At 37.7% G+C, this 19,805-nt stretch overlaps 1 protein-coding gene across 4 annotated transcripts in view; it reads right to left on the bottom strand.

The window, feature by feature from the left end:
• ldb2a (LIM domain binding 2a) overlaps positions 1 to 19,805 on the bottom strand; it is a 94,276-nt gene that overhangs the window by 4,109 nt on the left and 70,362 nt on the right. Inside the window, exons 5-8 of one of the 4 annotated variants that reach the window (XM_046031112.1) lie at positions 15,132 to 15,215; positions 10,088 to 10,211; positions 7,909 to 7,962; positions 6,968 to 7,116 (exon numbers count right to left, since the gene is read on the bottom strand). In XM_046031112.1, coding sequence (XP_045887068.1) covers positions 6,968 to 7,116; positions 7,909 to 7,962; positions 10,088 to 10,211; positions 15,132 to 15,215 — 411 coding nt within the window. The remainder of the gene's footprint in view (positions 1 to 6,967; positions 7,117 to 7,908; positions 7,963 to 10,087; positions 10,212 to 15,131; positions 15,216 to 19,805) is intronic. The other 3 variants (XM_046031113.1, XM_046031114.1, XM_046031115.1) reach the window with 3 other exon arrangements.

The following is a 19,805-nucleotide window of genomic DNA, read 5'->3' as shown; positions in this document are numbered from 1 at the left end:
ACAATATCCACACTGATTTGTCAATTTGCATAGCTAATTAAGTCATTAGCTAACGCGTGCTGATTGCCAACAAGCCTTGCATTCACCATCTGTTCCTGTAAGGAGGCCTGTCAACCTACCTCTGGCCAATTTTGGGCCAAAAAAAATCCCTCAGATGATAGCAGCTGCTGGCTAGTCTGGGACTGGGGAAGTGCTAATTGTCAGCTAATTAATACTGTCTACTCATCTCGTTAAGAGTTAGCGTTTGCGCTAGCTAAACTGTGCTGCTTTGAGTTGGGCGGATGGCATACTGATTCGAGTAGTATGAGAGTGGGAAGCTTCTGGTCTGAGACGTGAAGACGTGCCAGCAGGGGGCGACTCTTCTGGTTGCAAAAACAAGTCCGGTTCCATTAGAAATAATGGTAAAATGACTCTACTTCTCACCTGAATAATTACCTCAGTAAACACTTACCTGATGAGTTTATGGTCTCAATCGCTAGTTTCAGGTCTTCTTCAATACAACATGATGTTCATTTAGTAAATTATGGTTCCATTTAGAAGAAAATAGACCATAAAGCAGAGTATGCTTCAAGGCTTCAATCTATGATTGACAAGTCGTTACCATGGCGACCTGACTCGTACCCACAGCACTGTGTAAATTTAACCAGCGCCGGTGAAAAAGCTTATTAGGAGTTGGCTGTTCACTTTCTCTGGTGAGTACATTTAGTTTTAAGACTGTTGTTCGCTAGACAAAGTTATCAGCCCTGTTAAAATGACAGTTAACGTGAGTTACAGATGCACCTAGCTAAGCAAGCTAACTAGCGCCACACACGGCCATTAGCTCCACAGTCTCATCCAAATATGGTCACATCCGGTGCCACTGGTTGCAAAAACTCGACAGGGTGGCGCCCTATCAGCCAAACTCAAGGCTTCAAAACGGCAGTCCACAAACCAACGGGTGATGACTACGTCCACTTCTTATATACAGTCTATGGTAGTATGTAGCTGCAGTACCAGAGGCTGAAGTTTCAGGACCATAATCCTTACTTTGATACTGCCAGCTAGCTATCAAGCTACCTATATTGCTCTTGACAGCCCCCCCAAAGCCAATTACTTTTACCACAACCATCACAGAGTGTGTGCCTAAACCTTAAGTTATTGATTAAATGTATGTTAAGGTTAACCCTACAGCTGCGCAGACAGGGTTAACCTGTGCCTTACCACCACTACTCCACTAGATGGCGCCGCCGCAGAAGAACTTCAGTCCTAGAACTGCGGTCCTAGATTTGCGGGGGTCCTGAAACTGCAGCCTCGGGTACTGCAGCTATATAATATTGACTGATTCAGGAAAAAAACTCCAGCATGCATCGGACCAGTCTACCTGCCGTACTCCATCCCACTGTGTAGAAGACAACATCAGAACTTGTTTTACAACTTTCATACGGTATTTCATCACTAAATCTGCTTCTAACAAGTTTTGAGGTGAGAAATCAACTGTGTAGGATTCAAATATTAGCAGTTTTTGGAAAATGCCCAAACCGAAAATGGGCTTGAATGCTTTCGGAGTTGAGAATGAGCCAGCCCGCGACGTTAGCTAACGAGCCGGCCAGTCAGCTCATGGAGCCACCTGGTCCAACAGCCACACAGACCGCTGCAGCCAACGCAGAAGCACAGTCCAGCAACAACGTGAGAGGAAAGACCTGCAGCTGTGAGACAGTTTAAATGTTCGTACCGCTGTCTTTACATACTGAGTAATGTAACGTTTTAACTTAATCAAGAGACATCTGACTCGTGATTGACATGCTTGAATAACTTAGAAACACTTTGATAAAAATAAGTAAACAACAGAAGTAGTTCGAAACTTGACTTTTGTTGCTTTATTATTATCATTATTCTAAATAGACTTTACATTGTTAGTGTAACGTTACAGTTGTGGTTACAATTGGCTACTTGCTTTTTATTTGCTTTTATTTCATATAATTCTTATTTATGCACCAATATACCAAAGCAAGTATCTGCTACAGATTGTCTGAAGCCTTGTTCTCTTTACATAAGATTAAGTGGTAATGTTACTTAAATTTAAATTCCTCCTATTGTTCAGATTTTGAAAACGGAAACTGGCTAAGCCTGGCCTAGCATACTTCAAAATAAATAAATTTAACAGTTTGATACAGTATACTGCATACTGCATACAGTATGCAGTATACATGCCAGTAGTATGTAGTAGGCAATACTTCCTCCTCAAGCCTCCGAGACAACAGGCGGTTAATTTAAAAAAGACTGGGAATGTGACGCCAACAAAGTGTCTGGAGAACAAATTTGTCCCATAAAGTTGTGGAATACAATTCTGAAGAAATCCAGTATAGATCCATGATATAGAGCGAACAACGACACAGCAAGTAAAGTAACTAACTTTAGCTAAGTTGTGTGTTAGCAAACTGTCTCAACAGTTGCTGCTGCGAAGTTAACGTGGAGAGAGGATGCGACGATTTCCTAGAGCCAACACACCAGCTCCAGACAGATAGCCTACTCACAAATCTCCTTCTACTATAGCTGACATCAACAACAGCAATATAACGTTGCCTGACACAAATCGTGGCTGTAATAACATTAGTGTTTTGTGGCTTGGTCCAAGCCTCTTTGTGTTGGCAATTTACAGAGCCAGGGCTGTAGACAAACACCTTCTTTTTTTTTCAACATAGAACAGACTATGAGGACCTGAGTTTACTGGCCCTCCATCCCGTGTGTATTCAAATTCAGAGAAAGAAAGACAAAATCTACATTTTAAATATTGTTTAGTTAAATATGGTTTAGTTTATTAGAACATTAATTTGTTATTTGGCTTGATGATACCATCATAAAATACAACTTAAAAGGACGGGTGATATTCTATATTTTTCTTGTTGTCAACAAATCCCATGAAAAGACCTAAACCAACAATGTGTTGGTCTGACTTTCCTAACTTGATTGTGGCTCTCAGCTCCAAGCACATTTGTTACTACTGAAGACATCAATATTAAAGAAAACTGTATTTAAAAAAAAAAGAAAAAAAGGCTTAGCAATTTTCTAAAACAGCTGGGCACTGTAGTTTCTAGCTAATGTTACTTTCACAGGGGGTCTATTTTCAGCTGTCGATTAATACACATTTGGTGCTCTGGTGTGTATTTCTGGTAGCATACATAACTGTATGTAAAAAATAAACTGCAGTGCCCATGTTCATATTAATAAAGAAACATGTCACAGTGTGGCTCATTGATGTGTTTTAATAGTTTTTGGAAAACAACAGAACTCTGCGGTGCAGATGAATATGTTTGGACACACAAAAAATACTTTTTGACAGGATTAATTAATTGTTGGTTTTGGTCTTTTAATGGGATTTTTTGATAATAAGAAAAATATAGAATACCACCAGCCTTATCATTTAGGAGTTCAGATAAAAACTGTGTCACCGCCTAAATAAATTACTAAAAAACAGTATGCAACATAAATAAGACTTCTTAATTAAAACTTTGTCTGTGCCTATAAATTATGATTTGAGTCATACTATTTGTATAAAATTTGAGAATTTTAGTGCCAGTGTCACATGAGCACAGATATTGTTTAGTTCAATGCAGAACCTTGTGAATGTAATCCTCAAAAGATCTTCAATTTATGGTCTACCAATTTAATATACAGCGGATGGGTAGTTAATTATGGGTCTAGTCTATAATATGTCTTGTACTTGTCACTGAGACTGTCTTACAGCATGAAAATGAGAAATAAATATGCAAAACCTGCTGCTGGAGATCTTCTTGGTAAAAGAAACATTCAATTCAGGCCACTTGAGGTCAGTGTTGCTCATTCTATGAGCTCCCACCCCCACCTTCCTTCCCCACACCTCCACTCCACCAGCCCCTAGTAACTCCCCCTGCTTGCGAGGGTCCACTCCTTATTGTCATTGGGCTCACGTAGGCTTGTGCTCAGCCACAAACGAACAACTTCTCAGACAAAGACAGCAGGCGCGCAACATATGTAACCAGCATGTTACCAGCCATGCTGCCAGTCTTTAAGAGGCGTGTGAATGCACGGCATGAGTGGTACGGAGGGTGTGTGTACGTGGGTGTGTGGGAGGGAAGATGGTGGTGGGGGGGTGGAGTAGAGTGTGTACATGTCACGGAGGAACGGGGCTGGGGGTGGAGGGTGTATACAGATATCGGTGATAATGAGAGCTGGCACACAGCCAAACTGCATTCTAGAGAGAAAACAATTGTGCACACTGTGTTTATGTGTGCATGTATGCATGATGTACATATGTGTAAGACAGAGAGAAGGAGGTAAAAGAGAGAGAACAACAAACCTCAAAAGATGATGAGACAGCTAACCAAGGGACAGAAATCATTACCACCTTATTTAGAAATACTGTACAAATGCCAGGAAAATTAAGTTTTCCAGCGTTAAGTGCCAAGCAGATGAACAACCCCAAACTGGAGGAACAAGTCCATCCAGTATGAAAATGAAAATACCTTTATATACAACTCATGTTTTATAAAGAAAGAAACATAATTTAACATAATGTGGATACACTGTCAATCAATGTATTTGCCATGTCACATACGACATGTTAACTGACAACATATTTTATTTACTCTTATAGCAACTAAAGCATGAAAAAAAATGGTCATGGTTAGGCCCTTAAAAAACTTGGTTTAAGTTACAGAAAGATTGTGGTCTTGGTTGAATATTGAAAAAGACAAATGTGACTTGAAGCACTACACACAACACGTTTACTGTATTAAGATTTAGGTGAAACCACAATCTTTCCCAAACTATAAAGCGCTGTTGTTGCCTAGAAATAACAACATGCAGGACTCAGGTCTCCAGTGTTTAAGTCCTACATAATAGGGAAAACAAATTAGTAGTATAAAAATGTCATTTCTGGGGGACAGGGTTGCTATGCAGCACACGCTGTGAGTATAGAAAAGCACCAGCACTCTTAAATTTCCCATTAAACATTATTAGTCCTGCGTACAAGACGAACACACACACATCATAGCCAACCTGCAACCCTTAAAAAAGACCACTTCCAGTTTTGTTTGGTATCAGCACACTTTTAGCTGCACTGGAATGACCTGTATTCCAAAACACCAGAGAGCTGCGCCACTGTGGCTACAGCATAGTACATTGGATGCAGTAGTGTAAATATAATACAGTAATGAACAGTGTAGGGAGAAAGTAGAAAACTTGAGCCTCTGCAGACAACACACTCACAACATATCCTGGAGGGGAGTGCCAGGCAAGTGGTGTAATACTGTTTAAGAGTCTATTTAACCTCTAACCGTGTCAAGTGACCTGTTATAGAGACATGTGGCAAAATCAGACATTCATACCCTGAAACACAGTATGCATGTGAGTCATAGCGCCAGATATTTTGTCTTTAACCAGGTTACTTTACTCTGAATTACTCTGAATGATAGAATTAGATCAATATAAATATATTATTATTTTTGTTTGTTTGTTTTGTTTCTTGGATATTGGCTAGTCACATAGTTCACTGCTGATGTAAGTAAGGCAGTTCAATTGTTCACTTTGTGGTCAAGTTTGTTGAAGTTTTTCTAATTGAATGTATTACAACAACATTAAAAGCTAATGAGATACACTAATTTCATTATTCTGGTTTTACTGTCCCAAGTCTGTGTTTTAGAAGAGTTTCCATTACAACAATATTTACAGTCTGGGGGTTACAATATATATTAAATACAAAATGATCTGTATCAGCCATCAAACACCCACATCAGTCTAAACATATTTGTGACATTTTTTATCTAGTTACACCATGCACGCTAACAAGATAAAAAATGACAAAAATATGTTTAGACTGATGTGGGTGTTTGATGGCTGATACAGATCATTTTGTATTTAATATATATTGTAACCCCCAGACTTTTAATATTGTTGTAATGGAAATGATTGGCCAATATTGGGTAATCATTTTGCATTTGCTTCTCTATTTATAGATATTTTTTAATAATAATTCATTTTCCAGTAACTGTTCAAAATGTACTATTGTAATCTTACATTCACTTTTACAAAAATAGCACAGTTTATTTTTCAAAAATAAAATATTAGACCTGATACAGCTGATATATATTTGTTTTTACCAATGGTTGAGCTCTGATATTATTTAATACAAAACTGTATTTATTGAGCAGCTGAATTTACAGATCAGATTTCACTTCGACCACCACCTATTCATCAGTAAATATTCCCCCAGGTGCTAAATGACCAAATGGCACAGGAAGTGGCTGCGGTTGAATAACATATCAAGCTCTTTCAGTTGTTTATTATGTCGTACAATCCAGCACTACTTCACAGCGGCTTCAAATTCAGACGGTTCTAGACATGCAGAGTACAAGCAAACTGTGTTACAAGTCCTCTGGGCAGCTGTGAGTTCAGTGCCTTGGTCAAGGGCATTTTCAACCGTGGTGGCTGAGAGAGGGCCAAGAGTCACTTTGGTTCTGAGATTCAAATTACTTTTTTTCTCATTTAAACCTCTAGGCTGTGGCCACTTGGTTGAGCAACAGGGTTGGCTGGGTCTTTTTAAATGTCCATATTCTGAAGTACATGTGTACATGCAGAGAAACTGGTAGAAAACTAAAGAAGCGACTACATGTAGCCTATTAGTGATATGATACTAACTGCAGCAAATAAACACTTTACTTGTTGTTTATTTAGCTGTTCTTTGTTCGTTTGTGTCACTTTTATGATATTTGATGTACCTTCTCTTTATCTTTTGGGGTGACATATTTTCATAGAAATCCCTCGAGGTTTCTTTGTCTCACTGCACAGGTTTCTTTTCTACCCTCTCCTAGTGATTTTTCCCCCTCTTTTGTGCATATAAATTTAACGTTAAAGCTGCATCTATCTTGTGCTTGTGTGTAACCCTGTAAACATACATGTGGAGTCAAAGAAAAAAATAAAAGGAGGCAAACCGAGTGGAGCTGATGCTTACAGGTACCTGACTGGAGAGGCTGAAGTTGGTGGCGGGGCTGCGTTTCTTGCCTGCGGTGGTGCCCACGCTGCTGTTGGCGCTACTGGCTGAGTTCTTCCGTTTCCTCCTCTTCGTGGTTGTCTGTCGGGCGGGCTCAGCTTTGGCACGACCAGCAAAGACAAACAGAGGCAATGCCAAGAACATAACGCATACAGACGGTAACAAGGTGTAGGGATGTGTGCTGTGTGGAGAATGTGTTTTAGGTCATACAGTAGAGGCTCAGACAGACAACAACACATGTTGAGGCAGAAAGGCATGCTGTCAAAACTGTACATAATGCTTATATACACGCATGCATGCAAAGAGAGCACACAAAAATACACGTTACAGAGACAAGGGTGACTAGTCTACAACGATCCATGCTTTGTTTTCTTCAGAGGTGAAACCGCACGAGCGTTAACATCTCCCAAGACATGCACTAGTAAGAGAGAACCACTGTTTAATTTGCATAAATGCTCAACAATGGATCCTGATACTCAATGTAATGTACATTTGTTAATGATTTCGGCGTTGTACCAATTGCCATGGTCCTCAACAGCATGAGCCAAATTAAAACTGTTCTGCTGAGGCAAAAAGCACATTCATGTTTGTCTTACTGGATGTGCTGTTATACTGTGTCCATTCTTTCATATTTGTTGCATTAGATTTGATTTGCTGAGCATGAGTGTTATTGTTCTAGTCATAATGTTTTAGCCAGTGCTTGAGAAGTCTGTTCCTAAATGCATTAATCTGGCAAATGTAACTTGCAGTTATGTTACAGGTATTAGTACTAGTTTCAAACATGTAGCTGAGCATCCATGATGAACTTGCACATGGAAATGTATTTCATGACATTCCAGTGAGCACTACAATATTGCTTGATTATAAGACTTAAGACAATTACAGTGCAAGAGAGAAGATACCTTTTTTGTGATTTGTGGGAAATATTTCCGTTTTGAAGTTCTGTGGGTGTCCAGCTGAAAACCGGAGCCAAAATCAGTTTTATTTTATTCAGGTGATTGAATAATGTTAAACAACTTGAGACAGAATGAGACCAGAAATGACAACAAAGAAAAAGAAGAGAAATAATTGAACATTCAGTGCCTTACAGGTGCTACTTAACACCACTGGGAAACATGCTTAGATGAAAGATGTTTTTCCAATTATGAGCTATACATAATTTCTAATGGTGCAATTAAATCACAAGTGAGTCATTATTATTAAAAGATACAAAGTACTGACAAGGGTTAAATAGAGATCTAGGTGTTTTTAGTATTTACAAAATAATTTATGTAGTGCATAATTTATGTATACATGATTGTGCAAATTCTTCTAACATTTGTTAGAAAACATCATTCCTTTTAATCTCAAGAGAGAAAAGAAAACACTGCTGTTATCTTCAAACAGATGTCTGAAAATGAAATACATTTTTTCGAGGTTCTTACTAATCACACCAAGGGAGATGCTTTCATATTCAGTTACAACAACCAGCGACTCATGATACAAACAAAACTGAAACTGTAAATCAGAGGTAAAACAATAAGGGGAATTTTTATCAGTATCTTTTCTCTTTTGATTCCTGACTTTGACAGACGTTTGTGCCAAAAAGCGGGCCTATTGTCAGAGACAATCATTTCTGTTATCCGACTGGTTTCCTTCGATGCTGAACCGGTGACGCACTAAAATCACTTCCATTTCCACCAAAAGGACTTATCAGAGCATAAATGTGCCTGTGGCTTCCTTCCTGGCTAAATCCACAACCAGTTTCCAAGCTGGAGAAGAATTGCAGGAAAAGGGGAATAACACGCCACCAGCAAGGAAAACCACAATTCTAGCTAAACTGCAAAGTCCAGGCAAACTTCATGTCAACATATAGACGGAAGACATGAGACCCTGAAAATCACTCTTTTGATTGGTAAAACACACTGAGGCATTAGACTTACTCTGTTTAATATTTAAAAAGTTACCATTAAGCAACTTCTGGATCCACAACCAGCAGTCCCACATACAGGTAATATCATATCAAACCAAATGAAAAGATTAAGCTGCATGTTATACCACACTACATCACACATTAAGCTTTTTGTCATAAATCACACATAATGCTATCTTATGACATAAAACTATCACCCCTACAGGACTTCATACCAACTTGTGTTTTCTTTCCATGTGCACAATTAACAGTCAGTACAAGAGTTTTTTTTCTCTCAGACTTGATATTCATAAAATGCTTTCCGTGTTTTATTTTTTTACTCTCTGTTTTTTCCTTTCTTTGAAGAACGTCGTCGACACTGGGGAGCCGCTGGCCGGGGAGCTGGATCTACCAGTCTGATTACACCCGGCACTCTTAATTAAAGTTACACAGGTCTGAGTCAAAGGCTTTTTGACTGGTGTTGGTTTTTAAAGACATCTCGTCACGGCTCGCTAAGCATTGCTGTAATTTGCAGCCACTTCGATGTGTCCAAAAAACTAGGCTTACTCTTTTTCTCCAGCTTAAGACCACACAGCCAATTTAAGCCTGGTACTTTTCAGAAACCACCCTTAAAACATCAATCATAGAAAGCTGAGAGGCCCGTTAAGATTGGCGAGGTTGAGATTCAAGAGGCAGCCTTGAATTCTGATTAATTTCACATACCTGACAGGCAAAACATATTTAAGGGATTAAGACATATAATGGCAAATTTGGAAACATAAATGATGCAATAAAAACACAGTCTGAGAAAATACTATTCCTATTCCTACGAAGTGAGTGATGGTACAGAATTAAAAACTGTTTTACAGGACAGGGAGTAACTTGAACCTCAGTAGAGGAAACGATTAACACTTAAGACTAGATCCGCAACATTTTAGAAAATGTAAATGATTTTCTGTCATCAAATCAAACTGGATTTGATGCCATTTTGGCCAAGAACTTAATTTATTTATGCGGCTTGTTCAGAAAAGCAGGTTTATACAAAGTTATCTGACAATCTCTGCTGAAAGAAAACCAGAAAAGCTCCTTTCATATTCATTCATGTTCCAGATTTGTGGGAGTTCAGTGTTTTTGTCTGTTTCTTTGAACAAGTTTATGCATGTTTTTTGCAGTAAGTATTATGTAGTTACCTGGTGGGGCTACCATTCTCTGCCATTTTTGGAATAGACATGTCTTGAGACAGTCTCGAGGGCTGAGGTTGTAGGTCTTGTGCCTTGACATGAGCTCTTGCATGGGCTCCAGGATGACACACAACTGGAGAAAACAACGGGACAAAACACACGTTAAGTTAAAGCAGATCTATTCAACATTTGATGAGAGTCCTGTCCACGGCTGCAGCCTCTTATCAAGGTAAAACAAAACAAAGTCCATATAAATGCTGAGTTAGTTGCTCAATTAATCATCCATGGACTGACTTTGAGTGATTAATTGTGCAGTAAATCTACTTTTTATAGATACTATTAATAAAGCACCTTTAAAAACAGGATTATTGTCAAGTGCTTTCAAGAGAAGCACAAGAAGACAGATAGTGAGAGAAAGATGGGCAGGAGGATACATTCTAATATCAGCAGCCTTTGTTGGGCTGTTTACAACAAAATGTGTATGACTTATTCATGCGCTAATACACATATACTATATCTAAGTGTTCCCTCCTTCGACACACAGAAGAGTCGCTCATTCCCACACTAAACTAAGTACAATATTCAGTCTGGAGAAAACTGTAAATCTCTGGTGATCTGCAGTGAGAGGAACCAGGAGTCAGCTTGTCATCTTAAATACATAAGGCTTAGCTTCTCCAGATAACATCTGGATAACATTACAAACTGGTCAACCCCCAGCAGAAACCTTGCTGTCTGTTGCAGTCAGAGGACAGGGATTGGGCAGTTACAGGGCTTACTTATTGCTGGACCAATCACAGGATAACACCGGGATCAAACTCCAGGCAACCTGCCTGTCTTTTCCTTCTAACTGGATCAAAAGAGTTTTTTTTCCTCCCTGACCTTTCTCTGGAAATTTGACCATTATACTCTTTTTAAGCAACGTCCTGTTTAATGACAAACTCATAAAGACGTGCAGCAGACCTTCATCTCGTGTTTTCAAGAAACTTGCATATCTTGCATATGTTCTGCGGAGAGACTGTCACATTAAACCCCACCTCTCCCAGTGCCTGACATCCGCAACAACTTTGTTTTTTAAATTATCGCAAGCTTTCAAGATGGTTTCCTACATAATTTTTTTTATAGCATCCTATAGTATTTTGTCCGTATTGATCTGTTATGACAAGAAGATTTTGACCTGATTCAAACAGCCTTTCCAGAATGATCTAAACACCAATGGTCAAATAGTTTTCAATTAACAGCGGCACTTAAAAGGTATGGTATTTTTATGCACATGTTGTGATTTCTATTGTTATAAGGACCCCATACTGGTTTTGGGGTGGGTCCCTGATATACTGTATTTAGCAATAAGTTATTATTAGAGCAAAACCAATAAATCAGCCAGGGATATGTTAGCTTATTGCAGATATATCTGGTGCATATGTTGGCCGATAAATAAAAATAAAATGCAGCACAGAAATGCCAAAATAAGTTTAAGGTCATTTTCATCAACAGTGTTAACATTACTTAGTTTGTCCACAGCAGTTCATTGACAAATTGATTTTGGCCACAACTCTTTATCGAAGGGATCCGTATCAAGATTGTTTGTTTATGTTACAAAACAAAGTAACTATTGGCCAATATACTGTTACTAACTCCAAAATATCAAAATTAGTATCTGACTCAAAAACTCCCGAATGGGTCGGGCTATAGTTACTAAAATATTTTAATTATGCATTTTGTTCTTTGTATCGCATTCTGGGCTGAATCATTTACCTCAGTCCTGCTGTTCCAAGCACCAAGTTCTCTAAATTAAATAACAAATTGTGTCAATTGTAATTACCTTCCACAACAACACATAAATGAATATTCTGATCAGACGCTCCCATTGGTTACCTTCCAAAATGGTTACATATTATTGCTGCAGAAATAAAAACATGTTCTGATCTGACATTTCAATGGTTAAGGTTTGGTTAAGTTTAGGCACAAAAATAACTTGGTTAGGTTTAGGACAAGATCATGGTGTGGGTTAAAATAACTATTTGGTTAGTGTTAGAAAACGCTGGTTAAAAGAAACTAACATTAACTGTTGCAAGCAAACGGAAAACAAACAGCAATCTCCCATGTCAAAGTCAAACATTTTGTTGACCCATCCATCTACCACTGGGGCTCTATAACAATACCACATGACTTGTTGCTGACAGACTACAGTTACCACAAATTTAAAGCAAACATTTTGTTTTTGGGAATTTGCTGAAATTTCTTTAGTGGACAGTCACGTTCCAAGATGCATATTATATACACATCAAGATTATCCCACACAGAAGAACATATTGGAAACACACATAGTACATGTTGTCAATGTAAGCAGTCTATGTAGTTGCTGTTAGTGTTTCCAAATCAGAGTGTGATGTTAGGTCAAAAATGACTGGAGTGAAAGTAGGTGTGGGTTTAGTAACTTGCTCAAGGGCACTTTGACAGTCGTTACTCAGAGAAAGGAGCCTGTTAATCATTCACTGCATGCTCAAATGATCTCATCTGACCTTCAGCATCCCACCACCCCAACATTTCCGATGTCAGTTCTAATCAACATGCTCATCCTGTCTTCAGCTGTACTGTACAGCCACTTGGAGGTAAAAAGAAAAAACAAGGTAAGAACTTTGAAGGAGACTGTCGATCACACACAGTATATATTACCCACTACAACGTGTTAAACAGGTTTGTAGGGTTTTATACAATTCACCTGAAAACACCAGAAATCCTTTCAAAAATGTTTTAGCATGATAGATATTCACACCAGGATGTTCACCAGTTGTGGGTTTCAAACTAGTTGTTCTAACAACCCTAGACTCAGCTGCTTACGCTAAATTACCCTACATAAACATAGTAATGTCTGTTGCTATTCCCTGTGTTAGGACGGCGGTGTTTTGATGCCATGCAGCTCGAGGTAAAGTGAACATCCCTGTAGCAGACTAATCCCTTGTTCTCCTCTGATAGTTCCCTCCTGACACAGTAATATCCCTCCACAGCTCAGCCAACAAGCCCTGGCTCTCAGCCTGAAAACAAGGGCTATTTTCAGGCTGAATAGTAGGAAGCCGGCAGCTCCAATACATGGAAAGGCTTAAATACTCCAAATGAAAAAAAAAGAGAGAGTGTGTTTGTGACAGTGGGAGAAAGACCGGTTGTAACCCCATAGCCAGGAAACCGTCAGTCTCTTTTGGAAGGACTGATAAATGCTGGGAAAGGTCTTTTCCAGGGACACATTATTGCCAGTTTAATGTGAGGAAAGGGTGTATTTTACCTTGACATCCTTGGATAACAGTAGGGGAAAATATAATTTGCAAAGTATGTCACATGATGAATAAATAACTGAACAACAGTGGTTCCCAACCTTGGGATCAGGACACCCAGAAGGGGTCGCAAGATGAAACTGAATGATGAGGTGGTTTTGGGGAGTTTAAAAATAAAGAAAATGTAAATTCTCCCACAAAAAATATGTTTTTCAGACTTTTCTGTGATCTTTGCTTTGATCTTGATGATTGTATAGGTTTTTTTTTTCAGGTCTCAAAATACTATCCAAATGCAACAGTCTATTAATGGAAAATCACACTTGTGTTCAGTGTTACGTATTAAGGGTTAAACCACTGCTTTAAAGGACACAAGTCAGAGTTACAAAGCCTCCAATTCTTACTTCTGTCTTCTTAATGCTTTTTAAAAATGGCGTTCTGAGTAAACTCACATGCTTAAAATGCAAATTCAATAAACTAAATATCATTATTTTTAAACTAGTGAAATAATCTATGTAGTTTATGATGTTTTCGTTATTACTGAAATGAAAGAAAACCTCAGAACAAGGTTAAATCCCTCGTTAAGAGGAAGATTTTTGCAGCATTTAAAATAAAACCACATTGCATTCTGGGAAAGTCGGCCAATTCCTAATATAGCAGACACACAAGGATTTATGTGAAATATTTCAGGTTTAGACCACTGAGGCAATGCAAGTCATTTCAACAAACTAAGCCATTCTTCAAAAGCAAAGCTTTGTTTTGTTTCATGTGCTAAGCACTGACCATCTGAATCACCAAACTAAAGAATGAGCAGAAGCAAAATCTTTAGTGTAATTACAGATAGTTGAATTATATGTTTTCTCTTTCAATGGCATTACAGTTGCTTTCTGTATAGAAAATAATTGTAATAGGAAAACAAAAACAGCCACCCTGCTCCCTCTCTCCCGCTCTGTGTCTTTCTTCACTCAGTTATTATAAGCAGCGGAGGTGCCGTTCCCTGATTTGTGCGCCATTTCACAATTATGAGTCTCAACAGGGAGCGTTCATTAATGTTATGCTAATTTTCTGTATCCAATTAATTCTTCTCTCTCCCGCTTGCTCTTGTTCTCCCATTTGGAAATCGTAGCTGTCAGTCAACTGTGGCATCGAAAAACACAAACAAAACCCTGTGAAATAATCACTAATGTATTCAGCTGGCTTATACTTCCTATTTCCGTAAATTATATTGCTACGGTCAGGTAGCACAACATGTATATACAGAGAGTAAAGTAGGAATAAGTGCTTATTTTTTTGTTTTTGATGCCATGAAATTATACACTCAGGTTTCAAATGCCTGAGTCATAAAACATAAATAACAGCATAAGCCTTCAATTCCAGTAACTCATAGAAAGACAGTTGCATTTACCACCACGACATAAACTTAAATTACCTAAAGAGTGAATATGAGAATGTAGAAAAGCATATTTTGGAAAAATAAACTTAAGTCTAACTTGTGACAAACACTGAATATACCTGTAAATGTAAACTCTGAAATCTGAAACAGATTTACTGTGGGGTGATTAATAGTGAATAATAATTAAAAAAAACATCTTTATGCTGTCTAGGCACACACATATAAGAGATTTAGTTAGAATATATGAGTAACATGAATTATAGCATTTAAAAATGGACAAGAATCATTCCTCCGTGTGCATTAAAGTGTGAGTAGTTGAGAACAAAAATAAAAGCGGGATGACAGTCATAGACATTGTCACACATGCTCCAACACACACACACCGCAGAGTCCTTACCCTGAGGTAGTTGAGGGTGAAGTTGGTCAAGCCCATGCGAGTGATGTTTTTGGACAGTTGCTCCAGCACCTGAGGGTCTTGTGCCTAAAGTAAGCAGCAGAAAAAAAATTCAAATGAAGACAAATGCATATATAGGCTATGCATTATACATCTATATTTTGTTATATTTGTGTTCAACTCACTGCATATAAACTAATTATCTATGGGCAATTAGGCTAATTGGCATTCATCAGATATGCACAATCAACACATTCACACCCTCAAGTCATAAATGCATCTACTTATTATTGTTACTGCAGTTTTTCTATGAAGCTGAATGAAGTATTTTAGGCCTTAATTTCACACTATTGTCAAACTGTGAGCTAATTAATCAATATTACTTTGTCACTCCATTTAAAATTCTGCACATTTTCAATTTCATATCTTTACTGGATTTGATGATGTTGCTCAGTGTATGCATATAGGGTCCGGGCAGCAGAGTAAATTAATTTAGCACTGCAGCCACCCATCCTTCCATTTAAGAAAGAATTGCGTTTTATAATCATAATTTGGTTTCTATTTTAAGAACTGATTATTTGTTTTTAAGATCTTAATTTGCAAAGTAGCTTGTTACATTAACTGTAAAACATATGTACTGGGGTGAAAAGTACAATATTTCTGTCTTAAATGTAATGGAGTAGAAGTATACAGTATCATAAAATGATAACTCTAATGGTATAAAAAGTGCAGTAATTGTCTTCTCTTTTCAAATGTCTCATTTGGACCATTGACATGCATCTTAAATTCCTGTAAGTTCTGTATTTAGCCTCTTGAACCGAGTGTCTCTATTGTATCCCTGCACTATATATGTGCTAGTATTTACTCCTGTTACTCCACAATTGTTGATACATGGCATTCACTGGTGCTGCCAAGACAAATTCCTGTACAGTACGTTTAGACTAATTCTGCTTGATGAGTAAAGTAGTTCAGATTCTGATGGTCTGTCAATAATGCACACTAATTCAATTCTTCCGTCACTTGTGTTGGTATGCTGACAGTACAGAAGAACTCCCTCGTTTCCCTCTTGACTTTCTCCACACAGAGATGCGACTGGAGATAGAATTATGCATTTTTCATAAGGTGGTGAATGCAAGTGTGCTCACTGCTCCTCCTCAGTCTGCTTTTGCTCTGTCAATACCTACAGCTTTTTATGATTTGACTGCTTATTCTTGGTGCAGCAAATAAGCTTAGGGAATAATCATGTGTCTTCATGAGATTTTTTTTAAAATCAGATATCATCCTTTAATTGCTATCTCAGCTTCTTTTGTTCTTATTTAAGATCTATTCTTTACTCCTACACACACATACTGTATAACCACAGGTCTTCCATGAATTTTTGTTTTTACAATCAATTTATTCATTTTTTAAAAACACATTTGAAGATGGTGGTCAGTTCTTACTCTTTTGTATGAATTGTGTAACTGTCAATTGGACAACATATAATAAAAACACTGTGGATGGGGTCATCCAGCATCATAAATGAGTCCTTTCACTTTTAATATTTTAAAGTAAATTTTCTGTTCTGTATTTTCACTTAAGATTATGACTTTTACTTGTAATTGACTATTTTTAAATTGTGGTATTTTTAAGTATATGAATACTTCCACCACTGCTTTTTAAAAGTTAAACCTGAACTTGAAACAAATAACAACATACAGGTTTCTGAAGGGACTTCATTAAGTTTTACTGCTGGCTGTCATCTTGGAGTAATAAGACATGAATGTGAAGTTGAGACACCTGTCAGTCAAGCAAACATGCCCTAAAATATTGTTCTCTTAAGGCCCTCTGTAATGAAACAAGCACTATTAAAACCATCGTCAAGACAAATTCAAGAATAACTAAAAATTACTGCGACTCGAATGTCTTATTGAAAAGAATCAATTGACAATTTTGATATTGACTTCAATAAAGATGAGTTTCTGAAGTCAGCATCTAGTGGGCGTTACAGGAACTGCATCACTCAACTGTGATGTTTTTTTGGGATGGCTGCAGATTTTCACACAAACTGTATTAACAGTTGTGATTACTTTTGTTATGACTAGTAACTCTACATGCATCACATATGTTGAGGAGATGTGAAATAAGAACTATGACACAGCTGTGGCCATTATTTGAATACCAGCTTTAATTTGAGAATTTGTGAAAAGCTATTTAATTTCACAAATGCTTTTATAGGTGGTGATGGCATGAGGTGGATAAGACATGCCTTTGGTGTGAGAGACCCGGGTTTGAATCCACTGTGAGACACCAATGTGTCCCTGAGCAAGTCACTTAACCCCTAGTTGCTTCAGAGGCGTGCGACCTCTGACATATATAGCAATTGTAAGTCGCTTTGGATAAAAGCGTCAGCTAAATGAATAAAAAAATGTAAAAAAATAAAAAATAAAACGTGTTAACAATGTTTAAAATAAATAAAAATAAAGCAACCATGGCAGGAGAGATTACACACTTTTCATATTGTGTAATCATTCCCAACATCTACTTAAAATTCTAACACTTTTTCTCACTAATTTTAATTTTGGGTACATTTTAAATTGAGTAAAAATAAAGTATTTTTGCAGTAAGTAGGTACTTGCACTATGTTGTTGGTGTATTTATTTTGAAGCTCCTCTGCTTCTACTAAAGTAAGATTTTTTTATTGTTTCTATTTCTACACACAGCTCTAGTATCTACAGTATCAGTTTTGACTAATATCAATTATATACTTCTGAAAACTAAAATAAGAACAAACTTTATTTCTTTTTTCAATCAGTTCCTCAAGAGTGACTGTAAAAGTAGTTCAACTTACATCAAAAACTGGGCCTTCCACAGTGACTACATCTGCACTGGTATCTGCAGTTTTAACATTCCTATTCTGACTCCCATGTGTCTATATCTGCTTTCATTAGTCCAGGCAACGATCAAAAGAGTGAACTCACACTCACACACAAACCACTGAAGATCTGGCCACAACCCACAATACCCCACAATATCCCACTCTCCAGGAATTAGTGTGAATACCCAGAGGGGCCAATTTATTGGTGAGTGAAATTCATATGAAGATTTGGCCAAAAACGAAGCTGGCTACGCAGGCGAAGCTGCCTCTCTCACACACCTTTAGGTCCATGGGGTAAATAGAAAATACTGAAATGAAGTGGGACAGCTACATGAATAGCAACTGTATTGCATGAGCACTATAACATGTTGTTTTTTAAGACCTTTTAGGACGTGGATTACATAACATTGCTGGCTTCTAATGGCTTTTGTCATTCATACATAGGTGACTTTTATGTAAATGTTCCCTACGGCTTTTTTCAAATATGACAAGACATTTATGGAACGAGCCACGTGCTGGCACAATACTTGGCACCTTGTACACGAGAGGAGGCGTCATCACTGTTGTGGAACAGCTGTGAGTTGAAAAGTTTAATGATGTGAAGGGAGAAAGGTGTTTTCTGTTCTCTCACGGGCTGCATCACTGATGGATTTTTAAACTTATCTTGCTGCTGAAGGTTTAATTAATGATGATCTTGAGCTTGATGGACACTCGCCCCCACTTCTCTTCTAGTGAATCTCCTAATAAATTTTCTCATCAATTTCATCATTTATTAGGGAGAGAATTCTGTCTGTTTTATAAAGTCTGACAATAACTTGGGAATTTAACAAAGAATCTCCTTAAACACGTAAAGTCAACTCATTCACAGTTTATTTAACTGATTTTCTTTTCTTTGAAAATTGAATATGATACTAATAATAATACTTTATGTATTTAACCTTGTGCTACTACTTTAATACTCAAACCAGACTTCTTGCGGAAATGTTAGTAGGTCCGAAGTAGTAAGACTGCCGTCATATCTTTTACGTAACATTTACTTATTCAGATATGAGACCAACTTGTAAAATTGCCCTCACAATTAAGAGGTACATGGATGAAATGAGCTTAAGAGAGTTTTGTAACCCCTGGGTCTAGCTAAAACTAAATGCAGTGTAATGCAACAGGTTATAATGTTCAGTTTTGTACAGTCTGTGGTGCTGTTGAATTGCAGTGCTTTATACATTTATGCCTCATTGATGTAAATGTGGTGGACAAGTGAACAGAAACACTTGTCAGTATAACACAATACAATTCAACAGCACCACAAACTGCAGCCTCTCTGAAACGGTTTAAACAAAACTAACCTTCATGAATTTATTGGATTTATTCCAGGACTGTATTAGACTATTTGTTTTAGATACGTGGGTTTAAGTGTATATATAATTTGGATTCCTTTATTTTCCCTAACAGCAGTGCTGTATAGTACAGTTTCAGTTCAAAATCATCTGAAAGCTCCAGCTACACTCCACAGCTCCAGTGACTAAATGTGTGTTACACAGTGGAATTAAGCAGATTATTCATTCGACCTTGTTTTTTTTTCTCTCTCTCTCTCCCTTTTCAGACAAGGGCCCTTTTTTTTATCCTCAGTGGCCTTTGATGTCTGCAAATAAATTGGTTTGCAAAAATCCATCCAAACTGCTTTGTTGGCGTTTAAATTTCATATGCTCATGAATAGCTTCTAAAAAGTCTTGACAGAGTGCAGAGGCCCTCGTTAGTATTCAAAAAGTGACACCTTAAATGATGGGCATATCTGGGCGGGAGGGGGGGGGGGGGGGGTCCTG

Source organism: Micropterus dolomieu, linkage group LG19, assembly GCF_021292245.1.
Source record: "Micropterus dolomieu isolate WLL.071019.BEF.003 ecotype Adirondacks linkage group LG19, ASM2129224v1, whole genome shotgun sequence".
Classification (NCBI taxonomy): domain Eukaryota; kingdom Metazoa; phylum Chordata; class Actinopteri; order Centrarchiformes; family Centrarchidae; genus Micropterus; species Micropterus dolomieu.
This window is presented reverse-complemented; position numbering and strand designations above follow the sequence as displayed.